The 25,545-nt window shown below is 41.6% G+C and overlaps 1 protein-coding gene across 1 annotated transcript in view; it reads left to right on the forward strand.

Annotated features, from left to right (window-relative positions):
* Positions 1-23,004: 23,004 nt before the first annotated feature.
* LOC142785004 (uncharacterized) overlaps positions 23,005-25,545 on the forward strand; it is a 42,879-nt gene continuing 40,338 nt past the window's right edge. Inside the window, exon 1 of the mRNA XM_075883426.1 lies at positions 23,005-23,356. Within this exon, the coding sequence (XP_075739541.1) occupies positions 23,066-23,356 (291 nt within the window). The 5' untranslated portion in view covers positions 23,005-23,065. The remainder of the gene's footprint in view (positions 23,357-25,545) is intronic.

Genomic DNA, 25,545 nt, shown 5'->3' on the forward strand with positions numbered 1-25,545 from the left:
AAAGGTTGTGAACTAGCCGGATACTGCGTCTAGTACCGTAACAAGTGCGAAACTGCTATAATAGCCAACTCTCATGAAAGCGCATGCAAGCATCTTGAAACCTCAAAGAACGATGTCATTTAGCAAGATACAGCGTTCTGTACTGTACTGAGTTGGTGAAAATCTGTGAGGTCCCGCAATTATCCTGAATGTGCACAAAACAGCGTGACCTAGAGATTTGTAAAGATACAAGTGTGAAGGTTTGGTTAGGTTAGTATATGAAGCGTAATAAAACAGCATGAAACGACGTCAGCTATTGAGAAACGGCGTTTTTCACGACTACAAGTCTGAAATTCCGATGCCTGCTGCGTTAAGTTAGAAAGCGTCTTGAAACCACCCGAAACGACGTCAGCTAGTGAGATGGTTGCATGTTTTGTTGGCTGCGCGAAACTTCGATGTCGTTAAAAACTGTGAAAGCCCAAAAAACGTTGTGAACTAACGAGATACTGCGTTTTGTAACGTTACAAGTGCGAAACTGCTATCTTTTGCAATTGTCCTGAAAGCGCATAGAAGCATCGTTAAACCTCACAGCACGATGTCAACTAGTGCGATACGGCGTTCTGTACTGTTGCAAGTTGGTGGAAAGTTGTGATGTCATGAAATATTGTGAATGTGCACGAAACAGTGTGACCTACCGTTTGGCAGATACAAGTGCGAAGGTTAGGTTAGACTAGGTTATCAAGCGTCATAAAACCGCATCAAACAATGTCGGCCACTGTTATGCAGTGTTTTTCACAGTTGCAATTCAAAAACTGCGATAACAAATGTTGCGAAAGCGCATGAAAGCGTCGCTAAGTTGCAGAAAGCAATGTAACGTAGCGAGTAAAACGTTTTCTACCACAACAAGTGCGAAGGTTTAGTTAGGTTGGGTTATTTTAGGTTAAGCTTGGTACCGTCGTGAAACCACCCAAACGACGTCATCTAACGAGAAAATGTTGTTTGTGGCGAGTACGAAATTGCGATATCATGTGAGATATTGTGAAAGCTAACAAAACGGCGTGAACTAGCCAGACACTGCATCTTGTACCGTTGCAAGTGCAAAACTAATATATTATGCATTCTCGTGAAAGCGCATGCAAGCATCGTGAAACTTCAAAGATTGATGTCATTTAGCGAGATACAGCATTCTGTACTCTACTATGTCGGTGAAGAACTGTGAGGTCATGCAATATTCTAAATGTGCAGAAAACAGTGTGACCTAGCGTTTTATAAAGATACAAGTGCGAAGCTTAGGTTAGGTTGAGTTAGTATATGAAGCGTAATAAAACAGCAAGAAACGATGTCAGCTATTGAGAAACGGCGTTTTTCACGACTACAAGTCTGAAATTCCGATGCCTGCTGCGTTAAGTTAGAAAGCGTCTTGAAACTACCCGAAACGACGTCAACTAGTGAGATGGTTGCCTGTTTTGTTGGCTGCGCGAAACTTCGATGTCGTGAAAAACTGTGAAAGCACAAAAAACATTGTGAACGAACGAAATACTGCGTTTTGTAACGTTACAAGTGCGAAACTGCTACCTTTTGCAATTGTCCTGAAAGCACATAGAAGCATCGTGAAACCTCACAGCACAATGTCTACTAGTGTGATACGGCGTGCTATACTGTTGCAAGTGGGTGGAAAGTTGTGATGTTTTGCAAATATTGTAAATGTGCACGAAACAGTGTGACCTAGCGTTTCGTAGATACAAGTGTGGAGGTTAGGTTAGACTAGGTTATGATCCGTCATAAAACCGCATGAAACAATGTCAGTCATTGAAATGCAGTGTTTTTTACCGTTGCAAGTCGGAAACTGCAATAACAAATGTTGCGAAAGCGCATCAAAGCGTCGTAAAGTTGCAGAAAACAATGTAACGTAGCGAGTAAAACGTTTTCCACCGCCAGAAGTGCGAAGGTTTAGTTAGGTTGGGTTATGTTAGGTTAAGCTAGGTACCATCGTGAAACCACTCAAACGGCGTCATCTAACGAGATATTGTTGTTTTGTGGCGAGTACCAAACTGCGATATCATGTGAAATATTGTGAAAGCAAACAAAACAGCGTGAACTAGACAGTTACCGCGTCTTGTACCGTTACAAGTGAAAAACTGCTATATTATGCAATTCTAGTGAAAGCGCGTACAAGCATCGTGAAACCTCAAAGAATGATATCAATTAGCGAGATACAGTATTCTGTACTCTACTATGTGGGTGAAAAACTTTGAGGTCATGCAATTATCCCTAATGTGCACGAAACAGTGTGACCTGGCGTTTTGTAAAGATACAAGTGCGAAGGTTACATTAGGGTAGGTTAGGTTATGAAGCGTCGTAAAACTGCATGAAACAATGTCAGCAACTGAGAAGCGGTTTTTTTCTTGATTACAAGCCTGAAATTGCGAGGTTTTTTAGGTTAAGTTAGGAAGCGTCGTCAAACCGTACGAAACGAAGTACCTAGTGAGATGGTGTTCTATGTTGTTGCTTGCGCGGAACTGCGATGTCGTGAAAATTCGTGACAGCCCACAGAACGCTGTGAACTAGCCGGATACTGCGTTTTGTACCGTTACAAGTGCGAAACTGCTATAATATGCAATTCCCGTGAAAGCGCATGCAAGCATCGTGAAGCCTCAAAGAACGATGTCATTTAGCAAGATACAGCGTTCTGTATTGTACTAAGTTGGTGAAAAACGGTGAAGTCATGCAATTATTCCTAATGTGCACGAAACAGTGTGACCTAGAGTTTTGTAAAGATACAAGTGCGAAGGTTAGGTTAGGTTATGAAGCGTCATAAAACTGCTTGAAACAATGTCACTTACTGAGAAACGGTGTTTTTCACAATTACAAGCCTTAAATTGCGATGCTTGTTGGGTTAAGTTAGGAAGCGGCTTGAAACCACACGCAACAACGTAAACTACAAACAGTGTTCTGTTTTGTTGCTTGTGCGAAACTGTGATGTCGTGAAAAACTGTGAAAGCACACAAAAACGTTGTGAACTGGCTGGATATTGCGTCTTGTACCGTTACAAGTGCGACACTGCTATAATATGCAATTCACGTAAAACCGCATGCAAGCATCGTGAAACCTCAAAGAACTATGTCATTTAGCAAGATACAGCGTTCTAAACTGTACTAATTTGGTGAAAAACTGTGACGTCATGCAATCATCTTGAGTTTGCACAAAACAGCGTGACCTGGAGTATTGTAAAGATACAAGTGCGAAGGTTAGATTAGTTTAGGTTATGAAGCATAGAAAAAGCATGAAACAACGTCTGCTACTGAGAAACGGCGTTTTTCACGATTACAAGTCTGAAATTGCGATGCTTGTTGGGTTAAGTTAAGAAGCGTCTTAAACCACCCATATTGACGTTAACTAGTGAGATGGTGTTCTGTTTTGTTGGTTGCACGAAACTGTGATGTCGTTAAAAACTGTGAAAGCCCACAAAACGTTGTGAACTAACGAGATACTGCGTTTTGTAACGTTACAAGTGCGAAACTGCTATCTTTTGCAATTGTCCTGAAAGCGCATAGAAGCATCGTGAAACCTGACAGCACGATGTCAACTAGTGCGATACGGCGTTCTGTACTGTTGCAAGTTGGTGGAAAGTTGTGATGTCATGCAAATATTGTGAATGTGCACGAAACAGTGTGACCTACCGTTTGGCAGATACAAGTGCGAAGGTTAGGTTAGACTAGGTTATGAAGCGTCATAAAACCGCATCAAACGATGTCGGCCACTGTTATGCAGTGTTTTTCACCGTTGCAAATCAAAAACTGCGATAACAAATGTTGCGAAAGCGCATGAAAGCGTCGTTAAGTTGCAGAAAGCAATGTAACGTAGCGAGTAAAACGTTTTCTACCACCACAAGTGCGAAGGTTCAGTTAGGTTGGGTTATTTAAGGTTAAGCTTGGTACCGTCGTGAAACCACCCAAACGACGTCATCTAACGAGCAAATGTTGTTTGTGGCGAGTACAAAATTGCGATATCTTTTGAGATATTGTGAAAGATAACAAAACGGCGTGAACTAGCCAGACACTGCATCTTGTACCGTTACAAGCGCGAAACTGCTATATATGCAATTCTCGTGAAAGCACATGCAAACATCGTAAAACCTCAGAGAACGATGTCATTTAGCAAGATACAGCGTTCTGTACTGTACTAAGTTGGTGAAAAACTGTGAGGTAATGCAGTTATCTTGAATGTGGACGAAACAGTGTGACCTAGAGTTCTGTAAAGATACAAGTTTGAAGGTTAGGTTAGGTTAGGTTATGAAGCGTAATAACACAGCATGAAACAATGTCAGCTATTGAGAAACGTCATTTTTCACAATTACAAGTCTTAAATTGCGATGCTTGTTGGGTCAAGTTAGGAAGCGTCTTGAAACCACCCGAAACGACGTCAACTAGTCAGATGGCATTCTGTTTATTTGGTTGCGCGAAACTGCGATGTCGTGAAAAAACTCTGAAAGCACACAAAACATTGTGAACTAACGAGATACTGCGTTTTGTAACGTAACAAGTGTGAAACTGCCATATTTTATAATTGTCGTGAAAGCGCATACAAGCATCGTGAACCCTCACAGCACAATGTCAACTAGTGCGATACGGCGTTCTATCCTGTTGCAAGTGGGTGGAAAGTTGTGATGTCTTGCAAATATTGTAAATGTGCACAAAACAGCGTGACGTAGCGTTTCGTAGATACAAGTGTGGAGGTTAGGTTAGACTTGGTTATAATCCGTCATAAAACTGCATGAAACAATGTCAGCCATTGCGATGCAGCGTTTTTCACCGTTGCAAGTCGGAAACTTCGATAACAAATGTTGTGAAAGCGCATGAAAGCGTCGTAAAGTTGCAGAAAACAATCTAACGTAGCGAGTAAAACGTTTTTCACCGCCAGAAGTGCGAAGGTTTAGATAGATTGGGTTATGTTGGGTTAAGCTAGGTACCGTCGTGAAACCATTTAAAACGACGTCAGCTAACGAGATATTGTTGTTTTGTGGCGAGTACGAAACTGCGATATCATGTGAAATATTGTGAAAGCAAACAAAACGGCGTGAACTAGTAGCCAGATACTGCGTTTTGTACAGTTACAAGTGAGAAACTGCTATATTATGCAATTCTTGTGAAAGCGCTTGCAAGCATCGTGAAACTTCAAAGAACGATGTCATTTAGCAAGATACAGCGTTCTGTATTTTACTAAGTGGGTGAAAAGCCGTGAAGCCATGCAATTATCCCGAACGTGCATGAAACAGTGTGACCTAGAGTTTTGTAAAGATACAAGTGTGAAGGTTAGGTTAGGTTAGGTTATGAAGCGTAATAAAACAGCATGAAACGATGTCAGCTATTGAGAAACGGCGTTTTTCACGATTACAATTCTGAAACTCCGATGCTTGTTGGGTTAAGTTAGGAACCGTCTTGAAAACACGCGAAACGACGTCAACTAGTTAAATGGTGTTCTGTTTTGTTGCATGTGCGAAACTGCGATGTCGTGAAAAACTGTGAAAGCACACAAAACGTTGTGAACTAGTCGGATACTACGTCTTCATTCAGTCAATAAATCAATCAATGAAACTTTATTTTCATGAATAGATATATGCAATTACAGGGATTATTTGGACCGGTAGCCTAAAGTGGCTAGTGGACGGTCCAATACAATGTGCAACATAAAAAGTGTACAGATCAGCTCTGAGGTAACAACATAAAAAAACAAAAAAACAATCATATAATACAGGTAACACAGTAATACATTTTTCCTGCAGATATGCATACTTATTAGCTTGCATCTAGTTTCTATAGAAAGGCACTTATTAAAAAAATACAATGAAAATCGAATCAAACACACACATGCTTACATGTCTTGACTCCACAGAAAAAATGGTTTACATGTCATGCTGAAATTACGTGCCGTTTTATTCTCTAGGGGGACCGTGCTCAATATTTTTGTTCCATTAAACTGTATCAGTCTTTCTCTGTAAACATTAAAACATTTGGGCAGATTGAAATTATCATTGAAAGCATGTCGCGTATTGCGTTTAGGAATTTAAAAAAGATCAGCAGGCAAAGGTGAATTTCTATTTTTATGTTATTTACTAAAGCGGCAATTTTGTAGTCACGCAACATCGGAACCGAGAGAATGCGTTGTGATTGGAAAATATTACTTACTGATTCACCTTGGCTTATGATTTTCAGTGTACGCTTGTACCGTTACAAGTGCGAAACTGCTACAATATGCAATTCTCGTGAAAGCGCATGCAAGCATCTTGAAACCTCAAAGATTGATGTCATTTAGCAAGATACAGCGTTCTGTACTGTACTAAGTTGGTGAAAAACTGTGAGGTCATGCAATTATCCTGAATGTGCACAAAACAGCGTGACCTAGAGTTTTGTAAAGATACAAGTGCGAAGGTTAGGTTAGGTTAGGTAATGAAGTGTAATAAAAAAGCATGAAACAATGTTTGCTACTGAGAAATGGCGTTTTTCACGATTACAAGTCTGAAATTGCGATGCTTGGTAGGTTAAGTAAGGAAGCGTCTTAAACCACCCGAATTGACGTCAACTAGTGGGATGGTGTTCTGTTTTGTTTGTTGCGCGAAACTGCGATGTTGTTAAAAACTGCGAAAGCCCACAAAACGTTGTGAACTAAGGAGATACTGCGTTTTGTAACGTTACAAGTGCGAAACTGCTATCTCTTGCAATTGTCCTGAAAGCGCATAGAAGCATCGTGAAACCTCACAGCACGATGTCAACTAGTGCGATACGGCGTTCTGTACTGTTGCAAGTGGGTGGAAAGTTGTGATGTCATGCAAATATAGTAAATGTGCACGAAACAGCGTGACCTAGCGTTTCGTAAATACGAGTGCGAAGGTTAGGTTAGATTAGGTTAAGAAGCGTCATAAAACCGCATGAAACAATGTCAGCCATTGAGATGCAGTGTTTTTCACCGTTGCAAGTTGGAAACCGCGATAACAAATGTTGCAAAAGCGCAAGAAAGCGTCGTAAAGTTGCAGAAAGCAATGTAACGTAGCGAGTGAAACTTTTTCTACAGCCAGAAGTGCGAAGGTTTAGTTAGGTTGGGTTATCTTAGGTTAAGCTAGGTACCTTCGTGAAAACACCAAAAACGACGTCATCTAACGAGATAATGTAGTTTTGTGGCGAGTACGAAACTGCGATATCATGTGAAATATTGTGAAAGCAAACAAAACGTTGTGAACTAGCCGGATACTGCGTCTTGTACCGTTACAAGTGCGAAACTGCTATATCATGCAATTCTCGTGAAAGCGCTTGCAAGCATCGTGAAACCTTAAAAAATGATGTCATTTAGCGAGATACAGCATTCTGTACTCTACTAAGTCGGTGAAGAACTGTGAGGTCATGCAATTATCCTAAATGTCCACGAAACAGCGTGACCTTGCGTTTTTTAAAGATACAAGTGCGAAGCTTAGGTTTGGTTAGGTTAGGTAATGAAGTGTCATAAAACTGCATGAAATAATATCAGCTACTGAGAAACGGTGTTTTTGATGATTACAAGCTTGAAATAGCGATGTTTGTTGGGTTAAGTTAGGAAGCGTCGTGAAACCTCACGAAATGACGTCAACTAGTGAGATGGTGTTCTTTTTTGTTCTTGCACGGAGCTGCGATGTCGTGAAAAACTGTGACAGCCCACAGAACGCTGTGAACTAGCCGGATACTGCGTTTTGTACCCAATTGCGAAACTGATATAATATGCAATTCTCGTGAAAGCGCATGCAAGCATTGTGAAACCTCATAGAACGATGTCATTTAGCAAGATACAGCGTTCTGTACTGTACTAAGTTGCTAACAACTGCGAGGTCATGCAATTATCTTGAATGTGGACGAAGCAGTGTGACCTAGAGTTTTGTAAAGATACAAGTGCGAAGGTTAGGTTAGGTTTTGAAGCGTAATGAAACAGCATGAAAAAATGTCAGCCATTCAAAAATGGCGTTTTTCACGCTTACAAAACTGAAATCGTGATGCTTGTTGGGTTAAGTTAGGAACCGTCTTGAAACACCCAAAACGACGTCAACAAGTGAGATGGTTGTCTGTTTTGTTGGTTGCGCAAATCTGCGATGTCGTGAAAAACTGTGAAAGCACACAAAACATTGTGATCTAACGAGATACTGCATTTTGTAACGTAACAAGTGCGAAACTGCTTTCTTTTTCAATTGTTCTGAAAGCGCATAGAAGCACCGTGAAATTTCACAGCACAATGTCTACTAGTGTGATACGGCGTGCTATACTGTTGCAAATGGGTGGAAAGTTGTGATGTTTTGCAAATATTGTAAATGTGCACGAAACAGTGTGACCTAGCGTTTCGTAGATACAAGTGTGGAGGTTAGGTTAGACTAGGTTATGATCCGTCATAAAACCGCATGAAACAATGTCAGTCATTGAAATGCAGTGTTTTTTACCGTTGCAAGTCGGAAACTCTAATAACAAATGTTTCGAAAGTGCATCAAAGCGTCGTAAAGTTGCAGAAAACAATGTAACGTAGCGAGTAAAACGTTTTCCACCGCCAGAAGTGCGAATGTTTAGTTAGGTTGGGTTATGTTAGGTTAAGCTAGGTACCATCGTGAAACCACTCAAACGGCGTCATCTAACGAGATATTGTTGTTTTGTGGCGAGTACAAAACTGCGATGTCATGTGAAATATTGTGAAAGCAAACAAAACAGCGTGAACTAGCCAGATACTGCGTCTTGTACCGTTACAAGTGAAAAACTGCTATATTATGCAATTCTAGTGAAAGCGTTTACAAGCATCGTGAAACCTCAAAGAATGATGTCATTTAGCGAGATACAGTATTCTGTACTCTACTATGTGGGTGAAAAACTGTGAGGTCATGCAATTATCATTTATGTGCACGAAACAGTGTGACCTGGCGTTTTGTAAAGATACAAGTGCGAAGGTTACATTAGGGTAGGTTAGGTTATGAAGCGCCGTAAAACTGCATGAAACAATGTCAGCAACTGAGAAACGGTGTTTTTCTTGATTACAAGCCTGAAATTGCGAGGTTTTTTAGGTTAAGTTAGGAAGCGTGGTCAAACCGTACTAAACGCTGTCACCTAGTGAGATGGTGTTCTATGTTGTTGCTTGCACGGAACTGCGATGTCGTGAAAAACTGTGACAGCCCACAGAACGCTGTGAACTAGCCGGATACTGCGTCTTGTACCGTTACAAGTGCGAAACTGCTATAATATGCAATTCCCGTGAAAGCGCATGCAAGCATCGTGAAACCTCAAAGAACGATGCAATTAGCAAGATACAGCGTTCTGTACTGTACTAAGTTGGTGAAAATCTGTGAGGTCATGCAATTATCCTGAATGTGCACAAAACAGCGTAACCTAGAGTTTTGTAAAGATACAAGTGCGAAGGTTAGTTTAGATTAGGTTAGGTTATGAAGCGTCATAAAACTGCTTGAAACAATGTCAGTTACTGAGAAACGGTGTTTTTCACGATTACAAGCCTTAAATTGCGATGCTTGTTGGATTAGGTTAGGAAGCGTCTTGAAACCACACGCAACGGCGTCAACTAGTGAAACAGTGTTCTGTTTTGTTGCTTGCGCTGCGCGAAACTGTGATGTCATGAAAAACTGTGAAAGCACACAAAAGGTTGTGAACTAGCCGGATACTGCGTATAGTACCGTAACAAGTGCGAAACTGCTATAATAGCCAACTCTCATGAAAGCGCATGCAAGCATCTTGAAACCTCAAAGAACGATGTCATTTAGCAAGATACAGCGTTCTGTACTGTACTGAGTTGGTGAAAATCTGTGAGGTCCCGCAATTATCCTGAATGTGCACAAAACAGCGTGACCTAGAGATTTGTAAAGATACAAGTGTGAAGGTTTGGTTAGGTTAGTATATGAAGCGTAATAAAACAGCATGAAACGACGTCAGCTATTGAGAAACGGCGTTTTTCACGACTACAAGTCTGAAATTCCGATGCCTGCTGCGTTAAGTTAGAAAGCGTCTTGAAACCACCCGAAACGACGTCAACTAGTGAGATGGTTGCATGTTTTGTTGGCTGCGCGAAACTTCGATGTCGTTAAAAACTGTGAAAGCCCAAAAAACGTTGTGAACTAACGAGATACTGCGTTTTGTAACGTTACAAGTGCGAAACTGCTATCTTTTGCAATTGTCCTGAAAGCGCATAGAAGCATCGTTAAACCTCACAGCACGATGTCAACTAGTGCGATACGGCGTTCTGTACTGTTGCAAGTTGGTGGAAAGTTGTGATGTCATGAAATATTGTGAATGTGCACGAAACAGTGTGACCTACCGTTTGGCAGATACAAGTGCGAAGGTTAGGTTAGACTAGGTTATCAAGCGTCATAAAACCGCATCAAACAATGTCGGCCACTGTTATGCAGTGTTTTTCACAGTTGCAATTCAAAAACTGCGATAACAAATGTTGCGAAAGCGCATGAAAGCGTCGCTAAGTTGCAGAAAGCAATGTAACGTAGCGAGTAAAACGTTTTCTACCACAACAAGTGCGAAGGTTTAGTTAGGTTGGGTTATTTTAGGTTAAGCTTGGTACCGTCGTGAAACCACCCAAACGACGTCATCTAACGAGAAAATGTTGTTTGTGGCGAGTACGAAATTGCGATATCATGTGAGATATTGTGAAAGCTAACAAAACGGCGTGAACTAGCCAGACACTGCATCTTGTACCGTTGCAAGTGCAAAACTGCTATATTATGCATTCTCGTGAAAGCGCATGCAAGCATCGTGAAACTTCAAAGATTGATGTCATTTAGCGAGATACAGCATTCTGTACTCTACTATGTCGGTGAAGAACTGTGAGGTCATGCAATATTCTAAATGTGCAGAAAACAGTGTGACCTAGCGTTTTATAAAGATACAAGTGCGAAGCTTAGGTTAGGTTGAGTTAGTATATGAAGCGTAATAAAACAGCAAGAAACGATGTCAGCTATTGAGAAACGGCGTTTTTCACGACTACAAGTCTGAAATTCCGATGCCTGCTGCGTTAAGTTAGAAAGCGTCTTGAAACTACCCGAAACGACGTCAACTAGTGAGATGGTTGCCTGTTTTGTTGGCTGCGCGAAACTTCGATGTCGTGAAAAACTGTGAAAGCACAAAAAACATTGTGAACGAACGAAATACTGCGTTTTGTAACGTTACAAGTGCGAAACTGCTACCTTTTGCAATTGTCCTGAAAGCACATAGAAGCATCGTGAAACCTCACAGCACAATGTCAACTAGTGCGATACGGCGTTCTATACTGTTGCAAGTGGGTGGAAAGTTGTGACGTCCTGCAAATAATGTAAATGTGCACGAAACAGCGTGACGTAGCGTTTCGTAGATACAAGTGTGGAGGTTAGGTTAGTATAGGTTATGATCCGTCATAAAACCGCATGAAACAATGTCAGCCATTGAGATGCAGTGTTTTTCACCGTTGCAAGTCGGAAACTGCGATAACAAATGTTGCGAAAGCGCATGAAAGCGTCGTGAAGTTGCAGAAAACAATGTAACAAAGGGAGTAAAACGTTTTCTACCGACAGAAGTGCGAAGGTTTAGTTAGGTTGGGTTATGTTAGGTTAAGCTAGGTGCCGTCGTGAAACTACTTAAAACGACGTCATCTGACGAGATATTGTTGTTTTGTGGCGAGTACAAAACTGCGCTATCATGTGAAATATTGTGAAAGCAAACAAAACGGCGTGAACTAGACAGATGCTGCGTCTTGTACCGTTACAAGTACGAAACTGCTGTATTATGCAACTCTCGTGAAAGCGCATGCAAGCATCGTGAAACCTCAAAGATTGATGTCATTTAACGAGATACAGAATTCTGTACTATACCATGTCAGTGAAGAACTGTGAGGTCATGCAATCATCCTGAATGTGCACGAAACCGTGTGACCTAGCGTTTTATAAAAATACAAGTGCGAAGCTTAAGTTTGGTTAGGTTAGGTTACGAAGCGTCATTAAACTGCTTGAAACAATGTCAGTTACTGAGAAACGGTGTTTTTCACGATTACAAGCCTGAAATTGCGATGCTTGTTGGGTTAAGTTGGGAAGCGTCTTGAAATTACACGCAACAACGTCAACTAGTGAAACAGTGTTATGTTTTGTTGCTTGTGCGAAAACGTGATGTCGTGAAAAACTGTGAAAGCACACAAAACCTTGTGAACTAGCCGGATACTGCATCTTGTACCGTTACAAGTGCGAAACTGCTATAATAGGCAATTCTCGTGAAAGCGCATGCAAGCATCGTGAAACCTCGAAGAACAATGTCATTTAGCAAGATACAGCATTCTGTACTCTACTAAGTTGGTAAAAACTGCGAGGTCATGCAAATATCTTGAATGTGGACGAAACAGCGCGACCTAGAGTTTAGTAGAGATACAAGTGTGAAGGTTAGGTTAGGTTAGGTTATGAAGCGTCATAAAACTGCATGAAACAATGTCAGCTATTGAGAAACGGCGTTTCTCACGATTAAAAGTATGAAATTTCAATGCTTGTTGGGTTAAGTTAGGAAGCGTCTTGAAACCACCCGAAACGACGTCAACTAGTGAGATGGTTGTCTGTTTTGTTGGTTGCGCGAAACTGCGATGTCGTGAAAAACTGTGAACACACAAAACATTGTGAACTAACGAGATACTGCGTTTCGTAGCGTTACAAGTGCGAAACTGCTATCTTTGGCAATTGTCCTGAAAGCGCATAGAAGCATCGTGAAATTTCACAGCACAATGTCAACTAGTGTGATACGGCATGCCATACTGTTGCAAGTGGGTAGAAAGTTGTTATGTCTTGCAAATATTGTAAATGTGCACGAAACAGTGTGACGTAGCGTTTCGTAGATACAAGTGTGGAGGTTAGGTTAGACTAGGTTATGATCCGTCATAAAACCGCATGAAACAATGTCAGCCATTGAGATGCAGTGTTTTTCACCGTTGCAAGTCGGAAACTGCGATAACAAATGTTGCGAAAGCGCATGAAGGCGTCGTGAAGTTGCAGAAAACAATGTAACGTAGGGAGTAAAATGTTTTCTACCGACAGACGTGCGAAGGCTCAGTTAGGTTGGGTTATGTTAGGTTAAGCTAGGTACCGTCGTGAAACTACTCAAAACGACGTCATCTGACGAGATATTGTTGTTTTGTGGCGAGTACAAAACTGCGCTATCATGTGAAATATTGTGAAAGCAAACAGAACGGCGTGAACTAGACAGATACTGCGTTTCGTAGCGTTACAAGTGCGAAACTGCTATCTTTGGCAATTGTCCTGAAAGCGCATAGAAGCATCGTGAAATTTCACAGCACAATGTCAACTAGTGTGATACGGCGTGCCATACTGTTGCAAGTGGGTTGAAAGTTGTGATGTCATGCAAATATTGTAAATGTGCACGAAACAGTGTGACCTAGCGTTTAGTAGATACAAGTGCAAAGGTTAGCTTGAACTAGCTTATGATTCGTCATAGAACCGCATGAAACAATGTCAGCCATTGAGATGCAGTGTTTTTCACCGTTTCAAGTCGGAAACTGCGATAACAAATGTTGCGTAAGCGCATGAAAGCGACGTAAAGTTGCAGAAAATAGTGTAACGTAGGGAGTAAAACGTTTTCTACCGACAGAAGTGCGAAGGCTCAGTTAGGTTGGGTTATGTTAGGTTAAGCTAGGTACCGTCGTGAAACTACTCGAAACGACGTCATCTGACGAGATATTGTTGTTTTGTGGCGAGTACAAAACTGCGCTATCTTGTGAAATATTGTGAAAGCAAACAAAATGGCGTGAACTAGCCAGATACTGCGTCTTGTAGCGTTAGAAGTGAAAAACTGCTATAATATGCAATTCTCGTGAAAGCGCACTCAAGTATTGTGAAACCTCAAAGAACGATGTCATTTAGCAAGATACAGCGTTCTGTACTCTACTATGTCGGTGAAGAACTGTGAGTTCATGCAATTATCCTAAATGTGCACAAAACAGTGTGACCTAGCGTTTTATAAAAATACAAGTGCGAAGCTTAGGTTTGGTTAGGTTAGGTAATGAAGTGTCATAAAACTGCATGACATAATATCAGCTACTGAGAAACGGTGTTTTTCATGATTACAGGCATGAAATAGCGATGTTTGTTGGGTTAAGTTAGGAAGCGTCGTCAAACCGTACTAAACGCTGTCACCTAGTGAGATGGTGTTCTATGTTGTTGCTTGCACGGAACTGCGATGTCGTGAAAAACTGTGACAGCCCACAGAACGCTGTGAACTAGCCGGATACTGCGTCTTGTACCGTTACAAGTGCGAAACTGCTATAATATGCTATTCCCGTGAAAGCGCATGCAAGCATCGTGAAACCTCAAAGAACGATGTCATTTAGCAAGATACAGCGTTCTGTACTGTACTAAGTTGGTGAAAATCTGTGAGGTCATGCAATTATCCTGAATGTGCACAAAACAGCGTAACCTAGAGTTTTGTAAAGATACAAGTGCGAAGGATAGTTTAGATTAAGTTAGGTTATGAAGCGTCATAAAACTGCTTGAAACAATGTCAGTTACTGAGAAACGGTGTTTTTCACGATTACAAGCCTTAAATTGCGATGCTTGTTGGGTTAGGTTAGGAAGCGTCTTGAAACCACACGCAACGACGTCAACTAGTGAAACAGTGTTCTGTTTTGTTGCTTGCGCTGCGCGAAACTGTGATGTCATGAAAAACTGTGAAAGCACACAAAAGGTTGTGAACTAGCCGGATACTGCGTCTAGTACCGTAACAAGTGCGAAACTGCTATAATAGCCAACTCTCATGAAAGCGCATGCAAGCATCTTGAAACCCTCAAAGAACGATGTCATTTAGCAAGATACAGCGTTCTGTACTGTACTGAGTTGGTGAAAATCTGTGAGGTCCCGCAATTATCCTGAATGTGCACAAAACAGCGTGACCTAGAGATTTGTAAAGATACAAGTGTGAAGGTTAGGTTAGGTTAGTATATGAAGCGTAATAAAACAGCATGAAACGATGTCAGCTATTGAGAAACGGCGTTTTTCACGACTGCAAGTCTGAAATTCCGATGCCTGCTGGGTTAAGTTAGAAAGCGTCTTGAAACCACCCGAAACGACTTCAACTAGTGAGATGGTTGCCTGTTTTGTTGGCTGCGCGAAACTTCGATGTCGTTAAAAACTGTGAAAGCCCAAAAAACGTTGTGAACTAACGAGATACTGCGTTTTGTAACGTTACAAGTGCGAAACTGCTATCTTTTTCAATTGTCCTGAAAGCGCATAGAAGCATCGTGAAACCTCACAGCATGATGTCAACTAGTGCGATACGGCGTTCTGTACTGTTGCAAGTTGGTGGAAAGTTGCGATGTCATGAAATATTGTGAATGTGCACGAAACAGTGTGACCTACCGTTTGGCAGATACAAGTGCGAAGGTTAGGTTAGACTAGGTTATGAAGCGTCATAAAACCGCATCAAACAATGTCGGCCACTGTTATGCAGTGTTTTTCACCATTGCAAGTCAAAAACTGCGATAACAAATTTTGCGAAAGCGCATGAAAGCGTCGTTAAGTTGCAGAAAGCAATGTAACGTAGCGAGTAAAACGTTTTCTACCACAACAAGTGCGAAGGTTTAGTTAGGTTGGGTTATGTTAGGTTAAGCTAGGTACCGTCGTGAAACTACTTAAAACGACGTCATCTGACGAGATATTGTTGTTTTGTGGCGAGTACAAAACTGCGCTATCATGTGAAATATTGTGAAAGCAAACAAAACGGCGTGAACTAGACAGATGCTGCGTCTTGTACCGTTACAAGTACGAAACTGCTGTATTATGCAACTCTCGTGAAAGCGCATGCAAGCATCGTGAAACCTCAAAGATTGATGTCATTTAACGAGATACAGAATTCTGTACAGTACTATGTCAGTGAAGAACTGTGAGGTCATGCAATCATCCTGAATGTGCACGAAACCGTGTGACCTAGCGTTTTATAAAAATACAAGTGCGAAGCTTAAGTTTGGTTAGGTTAGGTTACGAAGCGTCATTAAACTGCTTGAAACAATGTCAGTTACTGAGAAACGGTGTTTTTTACGATTACAAGCCTGAAATTGCGATGCTTGTTGGGTTAATTTGGAAGCGTCTTGAAACCACACGCAACAACGTCAACTAGTGAAACAGTGTTCTGTTTTGTTGCTTGTGCGAAAACGTGATGTCGTGAAAAACTGTGAAAGCACACAAAACCTTGTGAACTAGCCGGATACTGCATCTTGTACCGTTACAACTGCGAAACTGCTATAATATGCAATTCTCGTGAAAGCGCATGCAAGCATCGTGAAACCTCGAAGAACAATGTCATTTAGCAAGATACAGCATTCTGTACTCTACTAAGTGGGTAAAAACTGCGAGGTCATGCAAATATCTTGAATGTGGACGAAACAGCGCGACCTAGAGTTTAGTAAAGATACAAGTGTAAAGGTTAGGTTAGGTTAGGTTATGAAGCGTCATAAAACTGCATGAAACAATGTCAGCTATTGAGAAACGGCGTTTCTCACGATTAAAAGTATGAAATTTCAATGCTTGTTGGGTTAAGTTAGGAAGCGTCTTGAAACCACCCGAAACGACGTCAACTAGTGAGATGGTTGTCTGTTTTGTTGGTTGCGCGAAACTGCGATGTCGTGAAAAACTGTGAACACACAAAACATTGTGAACTAACGAGATACTGCGTTTTGTAACGTAACAAGTGCCAAACTACTATCTTTTGCAATTGTCCTGAAAGTGCATACAAGCATCGTGAAACCTCACAGCGCAATGTCAACTAGTGCGATACGGCGTTCTATACTGTTGCAAGTGGGTGGAAAGTTGTGATGTCTTGCAAATATTGTAAATGTGCACGAAACAGCGTGACGTAGCGTTTCGTAGATACAAGTGTGGAGGTTAGGTTAGACTAGGTTATGATCCGTCATAAAACCGCATGAAACAATGTCAGCCATTGAGATGCAGTGTTTTTCACCGTTGCAAGTCGGAAACTGCGATAACAAATGTTGCGAAAGCACATGAAAGCGTCGTGAAGTTGCAGAAAACAATGTAACAAAGGGAGTAAAACGTTTTCTACCGACAGAAGTGCGAAGGTTTAGTTAGGTTGGGTTATGTTAGGTTAAGCTAGGTACCGTCGTGAAACTACTTAAAACGACGTCATCTGACGAGATATTGTTGTTTTGTGGCGAGTACAAAACTGCGCTATCATGTGAAATATTGTGAAAGCAAACAAAACGGCGTGAACTAGACAGATGCTGCGTCTTGTACCGTTACAAGTACGAAACTGCTGTATTATGCAACTCTCGTGAAAGCGCATGCAAGCATCGTGAAACCTCAAAGATTGATGTCATTTAACGAGATACAGAATTCTGTACAGTACTATGTCAGTGAAGAACTGTGAGGTCATGCAATCATCCTGAATGTGCACCAAACCGTGTGACCTAGCGTTTTATAAAAATACAAGTGCGAAGCTTAAGTTTGGTTAGGTTAGGTTACGAAGCGTCATTAAACTGCTTGAAACAATGTCAGTTACTGAGAAACGGTGTTTTTCACGATTACAAGCCTGAAATTGCGATGCTTGTTGGGTTAAGTTGGGAAGCGTCTTGAAACCACACGCAACAACGTCAACTAGTGAAACAGTGTTCTGTTTTGTTGCTTGTGCGAAAACGTGATGTCGTGAAAAACTGTGAAAGCACACAAAACCTTGTGAACTAGCCGGATACTGCATCTTGTACCGTTACAAGTGCGAAACTGCTATAATATGCAATTCTCGTGAAAGCGCATGCAAGCATCCTGAAACCTCGAAGAACAATGTCATTTACCAAGATACATCATTCTGTACTCTACTAAGTGGGTAAAAACTGCGAGGTCATGCAAATATCTTGAATGTGGACGAAACAGCGCGACCTAGAGTTTAGTAAAGATACAAGTGTGAAGGTTAGGTTAGGTTAGGTTATGAAGCGTCATAAAACTGCATGAAACAATGTCAGCTATTGAGAAACGGCGTTTCTCACGATTAAAAGTATGAAATTTCAATGCTTGTTGGGTTAAGTTAGGAAGCGTCTTGAAACCACCCGAAACGACGTCAACTAGTGAGATGGTTGTCTGTTTTGTTGGTTGCGCGAAACTGCGATGTCATGAAAAACTGTGAACACACAAAACATTGTGAACTAACGAGATACTGCGTTTTGTAACGTAACAAGTGCCACACTACTATCTTTTGCAATTGTCCTGAAAGTGCATACAAGCATCGTGAAACCTCACAGCGCAATGTCAACTAGTGCGATACGGCGTTCTATACTGTTGCAAGTGGGTGGAAAGTTGTTATGTCTTGCAAATATTGTAAATGTGCACGAAACAGCGTGACGTAGCGTTTCGTAGATACAAGTGTGGAGGTTAGGTTAGACTAGGTTATGATCCGTCATAAAACCGCATGAAACAATGTCAGCCATTGAGATGCAGTGTTTTTCACCGTTGCAAGTCGGAAACTGCGATAACAAATGTTGCGAAAGCGCATGAAGGCGTCGTGAAGTTGCAGAAAACAATGTAACGTAGGGAGTAAAATGTTTTCTACCGACAGAAGTGCGAAGGCTCAGTTAGGTTGGGTTATGTTAGGTTAAGCTAGGTACCGTCGTGAAACTACTCAAAACGACGTCATCTGACGAGATATTGTTGTTTTGTGGCGAGTACAAAACTGCGCTATCATGTGAAATATTGTGAAAGCGAACAAAACGGCGTGAACAAGACAGATACTGCGTTTCGTAGCGTTACAAGTGCGAAACTGCTATCTTTGGCAATTGTCCTGAAAGCGCAAAGAAGCATCGTGAAATTTCACAGCACAATGTCAACTAGTGTGATACGGCATGCCATACTGTTGCAAGTGGGTAGAAAGTTGTTATGTCTTGCAAATATTGTAAATGTGCACGAAACAGTGTGACGTAGCGTTTCGTAGATACAAGTGTGGAGGTTAGGTTAGACTAGGTTATGATCCGTCATAAAACCGCATGAAACAATGTCAGCCATTGAGATGCAGTGTTTTTCACCGTTGCAAGTCGGAAACTGCGATAACAAATGTTGCGAAAGCGCATGAAGGCGTCGTGAAGTTGCAGAAAACAATGTAACGTAGGGAGTAAAATGTTTTCTACCGACAGAAGTGCGAAGGCTCAGTTAGGTTGGGTTATGTTAGGTTAAGCTAGGTACCGTCGTGAAACTACTCAAAACGACGTCATCTGACGAGATATTGTTGTTTTGTGGCGAGTACAAAACTGCGCTATCATGTGAAATATTGTGAAAGCGAACAAAACGGCGTGAACAAGACAGATACTGCGTTTCGTAGCGTTACAAGTGCGAAACTGCTATCTTTGGCAATTGTCCTGAAAGCGCATAGAAGCATCGTGAAATTTCACAGCACAATGTCAACTAGTGTGATACGGCATGCCATACTGTTGCAAGTGGGTGGAAAGTTGTGATGTCATGCAAATATTGTAAATGTGCACGAAACAGTGTGACCTAGCGTTTAGTAGATACAAGTGCAAAGGTTAGGTTGGACTAGCTTATGATTCGTCATAGAACCGCATGAAACAATGTCAGCCATTGAGATGCAGTGTTTTTCACCGTTTCAAGTCGGAAACTGCGATAACAAATGTTGCGTAAGCGCATGAAAGCGTCGTAAAGTTGCAGAAAATAGTGTAACGTAGGGAGTAAAACGTTTTCTACCGACAGAAGTGCGAAGGCTCAGTTAGGTTGGGTTATGTTAGGTTAAGCTAGGTACCGTCGTGAAACTACTCAAAACGACGTCATCTGACGAGATATTGTTGTTTTGTGGCGAGTACAAAACTGCGCTATCATGTGAAATATTGTGAAAGCAAACAAAATGGCGTGAACTAGCCAGATACTGCGTCTTGTACCGTTAGAAGTGAAAAACTGCTATATTATGCAATTCTCGTGAAAGCGCATGCAAGTATTGTGAAACCTCAAAGAACGATGTCATTTAGCAAGATACAGCGTTCTGTATTGTACTAAGTTGGGGAAAAACAGTGAATTCAAGCAATTATCTCGAATGTGCACAAAACAGTGTGACCTAGAGTTTTGTAAACATACAAGTGCGAAGGTTACGTTAGGTTAGGTTATGAATCATAATAAAACAGCATGAAAAAATGTCAGCCATTCAAAAATGGCGTTTTTCACGCTTGCAAGTCTGAAATAGCGATGCTTGTTGAATTAAGTTAGGAACCGTCTTGAAACCAGGCGAAACGACGTCATTTAGTTAAATGGTGTTCTGTTTTGTTGCTTGTGCAAAACTGCGATGTCGTGAAAAACTGTGAAAGCACACAAAACGTTGTGAACAAGCCGGATACTGCATCTTGTACCGTTACAAGTGCGAAACTGCTATAATATGTTATTCTCGTAAAAGCGCATGCAAGCATCGTGAAACCTGAAAGAACGATGTCATTTAGCAAGATGCAGCGTTCTGTACTGTACTAAGTTGGTGAAAAACTGTGAGGTCATGCAATTATCCTGAGTGTGCATAAAACAGCGTGACCTACAGTTTTGTAAAGATACAAGTGCGAAGGTTAGGTTAGATTAGGTTAGGTTATGAAGCGTCATAAAACTGCTTGAAACAATGTCAGTTACTGAGAAACGGTGTTTTTCACGATTACAAGCCTTAAATTGCGATGCTTGTTGGGTTAAGTTAGGAAGCGTCTTGAAACCACACGCAACAACGTCAACTACAAACAGTGTTCTGTTTTGTTGCTTGTGCGAAACTGTGATGTCGCGAAAAATTGTGAAAGCACACAAAAACGTTGTGAACTGGCTGGATATTGCGTCTTGTACCGTTACAAGTGCGAAACTGCTATAATAGGCAACTCTCGTGAAAGCGCATGCAAGCAACGTGATACCTCAAAGAACTATGTCATTTAGCAAGATACAGCGTTCTGTACTGTACTCAGTTGGTAAAAAACTGTGAGGTCATGCAATTATCTTGAATTTAGACTTAACAGTATGACCTAGAGTTTTGTAAAGATACAAGTGTGAAGGTTAGGTTAGGTTAGGTTATGAAGCGTAATAAAACAGCATGAAACAATGTCAGCTATTGAGAAACGGCGTTTTTCAGGATTACAAGTCTGAAATATCGATGCTTGTTTGGTTAAGTTAGGAAGCATCTTGAAACCACCCGAAACGAAGTGAACTAGTGAGATGGTTGTCTGCTTTGTTGATTGCGTGAAACTGCAATGTCGTGAAAAACTGTGAAAGCACACAAAACATTGTGAACTAACGAGATACTGCGTTTTGTAACGTAACAAGTGCGAAACTGCCACATTTTATAATTGTCGTGAAAGCGCATACAATCATCGTGAAACCTCACAGCACAATGTCAACTAGTGCGATACGGCGTTCTAAACTGTTGCAAGTGGGTGGAATGTTGTGATGTCATGCAAATATTGTAAATGTGCACGAAACAGTGTGACCTAGCGTTTCGCAGGTACAAGTGCGAAGGTTAGGTTAAATTAGGTTATGAAGCGTCATAAAACCGCATCAAACAATGTCCGCCATTATTATGCAGTGTTTGTCACCGTTGCAAGTCAAAAATTGCGATAAAAAGTGTTGCGAAAGCGCATGAAAGCGTCGTTCAGTTGCAGAAAGCAATGTAACTTAGCGAGTAAAACGTTTTCTACCACCAGAATTGCGAAGCTTTAGTTGGGTTGGGTTATTTTAGGTGAAGCTAGGTACCGTCGTGAAACCACCCAAACGACGTCATCTAACGAGAAAATGTTGTTTGTGGCGAGTACGAAACTGTGATATCTTGTGAGATATTGTCAAAGCTAACAAAACGGCGTTAACTAGCCGGATACTGCGTTTTGTACCGTTCCAAATGCGAAACTGATATAATATCCAATTCTCGTGAAAGCGCATGTAAGCATCGTGAAACCTCAAAGAACGATGTCATTTAGCAAGATACAGCGTTCTGTACTGTACTAACTTGGTGAAAAACTGCAAAGCCTTGTAATTATTCTGGATGTGCACAAAACATTGTGACCTAGAGTTTTGTAAAGATACAAGTGTGAAGGTTAGGTAACGTTAGGATATGAAGCGTAATATAACAGCATGAAACAATGTCAGCTATTCAGAAACGGCGTTTTTCACGATTACAAGTCTGAAATAGCGATGCTTGATGGGTGGAGTCAGGAAGTGTCTTGAAAACACACGAAATGAAGTCAACTAGTGAGATTGTGTTCTGTTTGGTTGCTTGTGCGGAACTGCGATGTCGTGACAAACTGTGACAGCCCACAGAACGCTGTGAACTAGCCGGATACATCGTCTTGTACCATTACAAGTGCGAAACTGCTATAATATGCAATTCTCGTGAAAGTGCATGCAAGCATCATGAAACCTCAAAGAACGATGCCATTTAGTGAGATGCAGCGTTCTCTACTATACTAAGTTGGTGAAAATCTGTGAGGTCAAGCAATTACCCTGAATGTGCACGAAACAGCATGACCTGAAATTTTGTAAAGATACAAGTGCGAAGGTTAGGTTAGGTAAGCGTTGTATAGTGGTCTGTTTGGTTTTGGTTCCACAATCACTGCCGCAGGTGGCGCCAGTGTTGTTTATGTATATAAGCATGCGCAAGTTGGAATGAAGGGGCTTTTGTTCCGATGGGCACTCAAGTTATCTAGTCATTCATTAACCAGTGGCACACGCCGCCACTACATTGGCGACAAGGTTAGGAACCGAACCCACGCGGGCAAAGGCGGATATCTCCTTCTACAAAAAGATCTACGCAAAGGCGGATACCTCCATCTTTCTTTTCAACCACAACAATGGGGGACACCCAGTCGGATGCCTATATTCGCTCGATCACGTCCAGTTTTTCGAAGTGGCGCAGTTCTTTCGAGACTCGTGGACGCAGTGAGAGGGGAAGGCGCCTGAGTTTTGAAGCCACTGCCTGAACTGTCGACCGTATTTTGACGAGATGAAGGAAACCCTTCGCGATGCCAAGTCCTGGATTGAAAATAGCACCTAACTCTTCGATAAATTAACTCTTCGGGACACGGCACCGCACCAGAGATGCATGTGTTTCAACCGCTCAATTTGCAGGCCACGATTACCTGGGCTGTCTGCTCCTACCTTGCTGGCACGTGCGCACTGATCCCCGATGGCACTTCACCGGCTTGGCCTGCGTCTGCATTTTTCATGCCGACGCTGAACAAGCAAATCTGGACGCACATCTGGCCGCTAGGGGCATCGACGACTACGCCTGACGGAACCGGCTCAGCATATTTAAGGGAATCACCGGCAGATCACCTCGGGCACGGCACCGCACCAGAGATGCATGTGTTTCAACCGCTCAATTTGCAGGTCAGTGACTACAAATACGCCGTCTGTGTTAGGAGTAGCAATTACTGTTTAATTGCGGTGTCGTGCCCAGCCGAATGGTGTGATGCTTTGAAGCGATCTTTGTCACGAATATCTCGTTTCTGTCTGGTAATCTTTGATATGCTGCTCATGCTGTCGGGTGATATTGAATCGAACCCAGGGCCTATGAGCAAGATCGAGTCTGAGGCTTTCGCCGCAGCTATGTTAACCATACAGAAATTAGAGGAAGGGCATGCAGCCTTGTCAGCGCAATTAAGCGAGACCATTGAAAAACTGACGGCTTCTACGAACGAAGTGGCTCGTTTGACTGAACGCATTTTAACGCTTGAATCATCTGTCGCGTCACGTTCGGCAACTGGTACCGGTACGCCTAATAACTCCCTGCACCAAATTTCGGATCATTTGACCGAGATTACGTCCAGGTGTAACGATACCGAAAACAGACAGAGGCGGTCTAACTTGCTTTTTTTTGGAATAGAAGATGACCCTAAGGAGGAATGGGCAGCATCTGAAAAAAGAATAATCGAATTCTGCTCCGACAAATTCAACATTTCTTTGACTGGCGCACAATTCGAGCGTGTGCACAGGCTGGGGAAATTCAGAGACAGCAAACAGAGACCTATATTAGCCAAGCTGACTTTCTTTAAAGATAAGCAGCAAATTCTTGCGTCAGCTCCAAAACTAAAAGGGTCAAAATATTCTATCGGAGAAGATTTTTCTCTAGCTACGCGACAGGCACGAAAAAGCCTAATTGAATTCGCTAAAACGCAAAGAAAACCGTTTAAGCTCTCAGTTGACAGGCTACGCATGGATGGCAAAACCTACATACTTGATCATGCCAGCAAAACCGTTATTCTATCGGAAAGATAGCTCGCAACCAAAACATGTCCACCTAAACACCACCAGAAACCTAAATCACATTTGGCGACCCCTTCTTTTCTGATATCATTTACTAACATTAGAAGCATAATACCCAAGCGCGATACAATCTGCTCTTTTCTGGAAGACAACAATTCAGATATACTCGTGCTCACGGAAACTTGGCTATACCCTGCAATCACAAATAACGAAGTTCTTGCTGGCAGTGAAAGATATAACATATACCGCAAAGATCGCGTCGACAGGAGAGGTGGTGGTGTACTCCTTGGTGTAAAAAATACAATCTCTTCGTATGTACTGAATCTTGACTCACCCATTGAAATAATTTGGATAATGTGTGTGACTAAACACGCTAAAATTCTGGTTGGCAATTGTTACCGTCCGCCTGATTACAATAACACATTTGTACGGGATCTTCGTCATAGCATCAAAAATGCCAAAGATCTTTGCCCTACTGGTGTAGTTTACCTATTCGGTGACTTCAACCTCCCGCTGATTGATTGGACAAACTTCTCATCACCATGCTGCCTTTCCACAGAATTCATTAACTTAGTCTTGGACTTTAACCTCTCGCAAGTCATTGATCAACCAACCCGTGGTTTAAATACGTTAGACCTATTACTAACTAATGCTCCTGATTCAGTGAGGACAGTCTCTTGCCTAAAGGGCTTCAGTGATCACAATTTAATCGAGGTAACGTTGGACTTACCTGTACCATTTGCAGGTATATCCAAAAAGAAAATTCGGGACTACAGCAAAGCAGAGTTTGACAAAATAAGTGCACAGCTCGAAGAATTTTTTAGCAATGTCCTCTTTCCGTCATTCTACAACAGGTCTGTAAATGAAAACTGGGTGCTTTTTAGAGACAAGATGTCTTCATTGATAAACCAATATATCCCTGTTATCACTGTTTCTAATGATCTATCTAATCCCTGGTTCACTAAATCCCTCCGTAAGCAAAGAAACAAGAAAAAACGCCTGTACTGCAATGCCAAACGCAGTGCTACGCCCTCCGCTTGGGAAAAATACAAGCAGTACTTGACTGACTACTGTAAAGCAATATGCAACGCCAAAGAAAAATATTTTCACAACGACCTACCTTCTCTTCTGCAAAATAATCCAAAAAAATTCTGGCGCCTCATATCCCCTGACCACGGTTCCAACCAGTTGTCATTACTTAATGAAAACAACATTCCGCTTTCAGACTACGAGTGCTCCACTACTTTTAATACCTTTTTTTCATCTGTATTTAGCCAAGAAGATTCTTCTGACGTACCACATATCCCTGATTA

The sequence above is a fragment of the Rhipicephalus microplus genome, unplaced genomic scaffold (genome assembly GCF_043290135.1).
Source record: "Rhipicephalus microplus isolate Deutch F79 unplaced genomic scaffold, USDA_Rmic scaffold_16, whole genome shotgun sequence".
Taxonomy (NCBI): domain Eukaryota; kingdom Metazoa; phylum Arthropoda; class Arachnida; order Ixodida; family Ixodidae; genus Rhipicephalus; species Rhipicephalus microplus.